This window comes from Musa acuminata, chromosome BXJ1-8 (genome assembly GCF_036884655.1).
Source record: "Musa acuminata AAA Group cultivar baxijiao chromosome BXJ1-8, Cavendish_Baxijiao_AAA, whole genome shotgun sequence".
Classification (NCBI taxonomy): Eukaryota; Viridiplantae; Streptophyta; class Magnoliopsida; order Zingiberales; family Musaceae; genus Musa; species Musa acuminata.
Genome location: NC_088334.1, coordinates 43,291,338 through 43,297,337, shown reverse-complemented (window position 1 = coordinate 43,297,337; position 6,000 = coordinate 43,291,338). Strand labels below are relative to the sequence as shown.

The window sequence follows — 6,000 nt, the reverse complement described above, 5'->3', positions numbered from 1 at the left end:
GTTTCATTCAGCAAACTTTGGAGAAAGCAAACTGTCATGGAAAGCCAGAATCAACATGTCATTGTTTCTGCATCTCATCAACCTGTTTGTGATTATTCCTAGTCTCCCCAAACTGCTCTCTTGGATTGCTTCTTCTACCGGATGAGCTTCAAACATATCCAAAGAAGACAAAGAATTCTTCCTCCCGACCTTCTACGTTAACTGCAAGCCAAGGAAATCCAGTTATCAGATTCTTTCCTCGACCATGCTCATCGCAGCAGTATTAATATCCATGCATGCCGGAACGGCATGCAAGAAGAAGAAGGAGGAGGAGGAGGAGGAGGAGGAGAGGGAAGATTCGGCGGCAGCAAATCAAGATGGGCGAGATCGTCTTCTTCGATGTGGAGACCACAGCTCCGGCCGGCGAAGGGCGGAGGCTTCAGCTGCTGGAGTTCGGAGCGATGCTGGTGTGCCCAAGAAAGCTGACGGAGGTAGAGAGCTACTGCACGCTGATAAGGCCAGCAGACCTGTCTGCGGTGGCACCCAAGCGATGCAGCGGCATCACCCGCGAGGCTGTCGCCGCCGCTCCCACGTTCGAAGAGGTCGCCGACCGGATATTTGGGATTCTGAATGGTACGTGAGTGCTTTGCTAGCATTAGAGCAAAATAAATGTGGAACGATGATCTAAATCTCTTCCCTGCAGGTAGGGTTTGGGCAGGGCATAACATCCAAAGATTTGATTGCCATCGGATCAAGGAGGCTTTCGCCGACATCGGTCGACCTCCTCCGGAGCCTAAAGGCCTGATCGATTCCTTGGCCATCTTAACGCATGGGTTTGGCAGGAGAGCAGGTGATCTCAAGGTAATGATCTCAAGTTATTCTTTGTTTGCGACTAGTGTTGCTATATGTTGATCTGTGCAATTTGGCTATCAGATGGCAACCTTGGCTTCTTACTTTGGGCTCGGCCAGCAAAAACACAGGTTAAATCACCTGCTCTACATATCAGCATTACACTTTGGATACTGCTCTCTCTCTCTCTCTCTCTCTCTGTGTCACATCCAGAGTATATGTTGGCTGACACACACAGTTCTTGTTTGCAGAAGTCTTGATGATGTTCGAATGAACATCGAGGTCTTCAAGAATTGCGCAACAGTGTTGCTTTTGGTATGTTAGGATTAGCTCGCAATCGAAAGACAGAAGCAAAATCTCTGTTAGTTCTAATTACTCGATACTTGCTGAGCACCTGCAGGAATCCAGCCTCCCGCAAGTGTTTCCTAACAAGAGCCTGGGAAATCTCGGCATGGTGACAAGAAGCAGAGCTAATGGGAGGTCATGCGGCGTCGAAGCCTGCCGGAAATCTCCTCAACCTGCTTCCCCTGTAATCCATAGAGCATCTCCTTACAAGAAGGATAACATAAGAAAGGTAAACCAGTTTGTGATGCGACCCTACCTTCACTTCACCATGTGACGAGGAAGGTGAGATCATCTGATCACAGAAGAATGTTTATGGTGGTTCAGGTGATGGAGAGAGCAAAGGAGGCATTGAGCAGTGCTCGTGGAGCCGCGCCTCTCAACACCCTCCTTAGACACTCGAGGAGTCTGCTGAGATGAGGAACATGGTGGAGGGAGATGATCCTTTATTACCAGCTAAGGAAGAAAAGAGAGCTAATGGCGAAGGACTGAATTGTTCTTACTGTGGCTGCATGCAGACTGCATATTAGTTCTCTTTTGTTTTCCTAATCTTATCTCAAATATGTGTACATTCAAGTGAATCAATCAATTCCATCTTGTATTCCTCTGTCTTGCCACCCGATAGATGTTGCCGTTTCCCATCTATTTCTTGTTCTTGTTTCAGATTATAGTAGTCCTCAATGTCATGGTTATGATCTTATTGGAATCAATAAAAATATTTCCATATAAGAAGTGAGGAGTAAACTCTCTTGGAAAAAGGAACTTGGTCTTTGTGTTATCTTTTATTTTTCTTTTAAGAAAAACTATTATAGCATAATATCAAAATGGATTCCTCATCAAAATACTAATTTATTATAAAAAATAAATATTAATCAGAGCAACATAAATAGTAGAACAATAAATCAATCACAAAATGAGATACTGAAATTTTTACGTCAAAAATCCAATACAAAAAAACCATGAGACCATAATCAATTTCAAACTTCTATTATTACTAATAATAATAATATATTTACATTAAGTCTTCTCCAGAATAACTAAAGGATCATAATAACATCAGAAACACGAATCTTTGTTCAACATTAATATATAATTATCATCAATGAATTTTATGAAAAGAAAATTTTAGATATCATAAAATGAGTATAGCAGGAAAGTACCTTAGAGAGGATAAATTACATATTGATATTATTAAAATTATAGTAAGGATTCTTCATATAAAATTTAAACCAAAATTAATAAAATTTATCTATAATATCTCGATTGACCTCTTTCAATAACGAAGTGAAAGGCTTTGCTATAATCGATCAAAAGAATCTAGATAGTTGACGATCACTAATGTAAGTAAGCATTAATTATCCTCATTTCATAGCTGAATTGTAGCTCGCCTGTCTCTTCATCTTCTGGTCATATGGCTTGGAGAGATATTATAAGCTTCTTTGAGAGTTTATAGCTGATATAATTGAGTTAAAACTTCTTTGCTAATTGCCTGAACGAAAAAATAGATTCCTGAAATGGATTGGCAAACACACCCTTACTGGGATAGCTTCTACAGATTGATTGCCGCGGCCCACATAATACGCAATTTACCGACAGGATGGCTTCGTCCACCAAATTGGACGGCGCAGTTGAAGGTGTGTTGGGAGATTTGCTGCGGCTGATGTTCCAATGATGGATCAGCTTCGTATGAAGGTAAAATGTCGTGAGTTGAGCTTCGCACAGAAGAAAGCAGAGCTCAGACAATAATATTACCCAAGCTAGCTAAAACAAGACTCGGAGCTTCAAGCTCCAATGCATCTCAAGCTCATCCATCATCGCAGCAGCAACAGCAGTCTCCCGACGCACCTTCAACTCCACCATCTAGATCGGCGGACAAAGCCATCACGTTAGTAGCCACCCTATCAATTGCCTCGAAAAACTGGGACCTGCTGCTGCCCCGACCGAGACCCAGAAGCTGGGCTTCGACCTCTACACCACCACTCGTTACATTTCCTTCAGCTGAGCATTACGTCGGCCGCGTCAACCCATCCGTCGAAGCTCCCAAGTTCCTCCTGTTCTCGGAGCTTCGTTTGACCTACGAAGTCGTTTTCTCACATGTCAATTCCCATGCCTTCGGTGGTTCCCATTTCGCTGTGGTGAAGAAAATGCACTGGACTTTTCTGTACGAGTCATACACCCACATCTGCTGCTGCACCGATGCCTCCGCTTGAGGTACAGGAATTTCGAGTATAATGTTGGTGTGGGTCTGTCGCCATCAGGCGATTAGACAACTCTCAGGAGAAGATGGAGAAATGAAACCAGAGTTGCTACCAAAGCAAATCCCAAGGATGGATGCTGATGAGGATTTCGATTTCTTTTATGGTCTATTTGTGTGGCCTTCAACTCGCGAAGGACAAAACATGCAAGACCAGAACAAAAGGGGTTATCTTCTCCTTCTTACATTTTGTAACAGCAACAACACTTGGGAAGCATCACTTTCTCGAGCAACCACCAACTCTGGTTTCATTCCTCCAAAAATCTTCTGTCCTTGTTCTTATTCTCTCCCTCTTCTTCTGATTGCAGCTTTACGTAGCAGTGGTCTGATCTCCATAGATTCTTTCTCATCATTCTATTTATTATTAGATATCTTAATCAGAATATAATTTTAATTCTATTTTCTCAATATACTATACTGCATTCTGTGTTTCTCTCCTCCTTTTAATGCCCTTGCAGTGCAATCCGGTTTCACAGTCAGCTCTTCGCAGCCTGAGGGCGAAATGGCCCAAGTTTTGACTCCAACCCAATATATATATGTCATCTAACTCTTCCTAACACAGACGGTATGTTCTTCTTGCACGAGCCTCAAATTGTAGGACAAAGAATGGGGATGACACAATACATTTTCTATTATGTCTTAATGAACCTGTTTCTTAGTTCCTCGTGTGAGAATTTATTGTCTTCGGATGCATTCTCTTTCCAATGATCGATATACCTAAGATTAGTCTTGGAATCAGCTACAAATGTTGAGGCATGCTATGAATCATTGCCTTGCTTGTTTTCTAACAAGTTATCGTATCTAAGATTATCTATCTGCTTTGATCTACCAATCATATGTGGTGGAACTGCTCATCATCCTAACATGGGAGTATAATATTCTTTGTTTCTCTTCTGAACCAATGTGTTTGTAGAATTTAATTTCCATTCAATAATTTTTTTATCAGAATAATTGGGTTCTAATATGGATAAATGATTTTATTACCACCTAAATCTATTCCTGATGAAAAGAACAGCATAACCAACACCTGTTCCCAGGAAGATCTTTGGTGTATGACAACCAAATGGTTCCTAAATTTTGATGTTTTCTTTCCCTGCAACTCTCTTCTGGTTGCCACTTCATTCAGATGACAATCTGGTCCTGGATTGCCTTTTCCCCGGTTTCTTTGTTCTCCTAATGGGTTTTGTAAAGCAAGTGATGGTGGTCCTGCTACCTTAAGATTGCAGGCAGTAAAATAGCATTCATGATGTAAGATAGGATTGTGTCTGTGAGGGTGACAGGCCCAAACGATTGAGCATTATGAGATTCTATTTCTTCCGAATGAATGATTCTCCATGCAAGTATCTTTTCCAAAGTAGTATTTTTCTAGGGTTCGGTGGGGTGTGTTTGATGTTAAAGTGGCTTTATAGGAACAAACATGGAACGATTACTAGTAAAGATATCAAATGATGAACGAAGTACCTGAAACTTAAAGATATGGAGAGACACCGATGCGAATGAGATCGATCATAAGGGAAGAAGGCCAAACTAGTGGAATCATTTACCTAAACAGCAGATCCACACACCACAAGCTGCAGCTTTAAAGTACCATAGGGTGGCCTTTTTGGTGGAGATTTGTATTGGTTCTATCAGTGCTGGAGCTGTGAGCTCTCTTTTCGAAAGTTATTTTAAGCTCGACCATAGGACAAGAGGACAACCCCACATGAGTGTGGGCAGCATGTGTGATGCCCGCATGATCTGCTGACTGATTTAATCGTCGAAGAAAACATCTGAAAGAGGGAAGAGTTTGCAGTGAAGCAGGTAACCCAATAATCTTGAGTAGATAGATAAAAAGGTGAGGAGGAGAGTCGCAAACTGTTCTTTCTCCCACCTGTCCTGATGTTTATGGTGTTAGCATTCGGAAATGGTGTGTGTAGGGAGACCCACCATCGTGCGGAGTTGCTGCCGCTCACAATATCAAGGATTCAGTGATGAATTATTTGAAGTGATGAAGCGTCTTCACGGTTCATCATTGCTCCGGTTACTGCAGGTCGAAAGAGAAGGCGTTCATGGAGGACAAGGACTGACATCCTCACGTGGCGCTGAAACTGCGGTGAGGGTTTTTGTTGGGGTTTGAAAGATGGCATCTCCCTCCTCTCGATTAATTACTGCATGATGTGAAGGCCCCCCCCCCCCCCCCCCCACCAGGAGAACACTCGAAGCACTGACCTCTCCTCCTCTTCCTGCAGTTGCCGAAGGGCAGGAGGAGAAGGACAGCGAAGAGTCTTGAGCAGATCACTGTAGGTATGCAAATGGGTGCTGCCATCGATGATGAGCTCTACAAAGGCAGTAGGCAATGCGAGGAGTGCATGCTTAACCATATATGTGACAATAATATTTTACGTTCATGTGGAGAACATGCGATTAGAGCAGCATCATCATGGACCACACAAAGTGTCTGAATGGTAGCACCAACCTAGTCAAAATGTTCATATGAGGACCACATCAAACATATTTAATCATCATAAAATGCTAGATGAAGGAAATAAAAGCTTATAATTGGCTATTAATGTTATGACTGTTGGTAAATGGCAGAA

The 6,000-nt window shown here is 42.4% G+C and overlaps 1 protein-coding gene across 1 annotated transcript; it reads left to right on the top strand.

The window, feature by feature from the left end:
* Nucleotides 1-314: 314 nt before the first annotated feature.
* LOC103995392 (protein NEN4) lies at nucleotides 315-1,816 on the top strand. Its single transcript, XM_009415966.3, has 6 exons — nucleotides 315-612; nucleotides 683-840; nucleotides 913-959; nucleotides 1,080-1,143; nucleotides 1,229-1,402; nucleotides 1,498-1,816. Exons 1-6 carry the CDS (start codon nucleotides 357-359, stop codon nucleotides 1,588-1,590), a joined length of 792 nt encoding a protein of 263 aa, XP_009414241.2. The 5' UTR covers nucleotides 315-356; the 3' UTR covers nucleotides 1,591-1,816.
* Nucleotides 1,817-6,000: the final 4,184 nt, after the last annotated feature.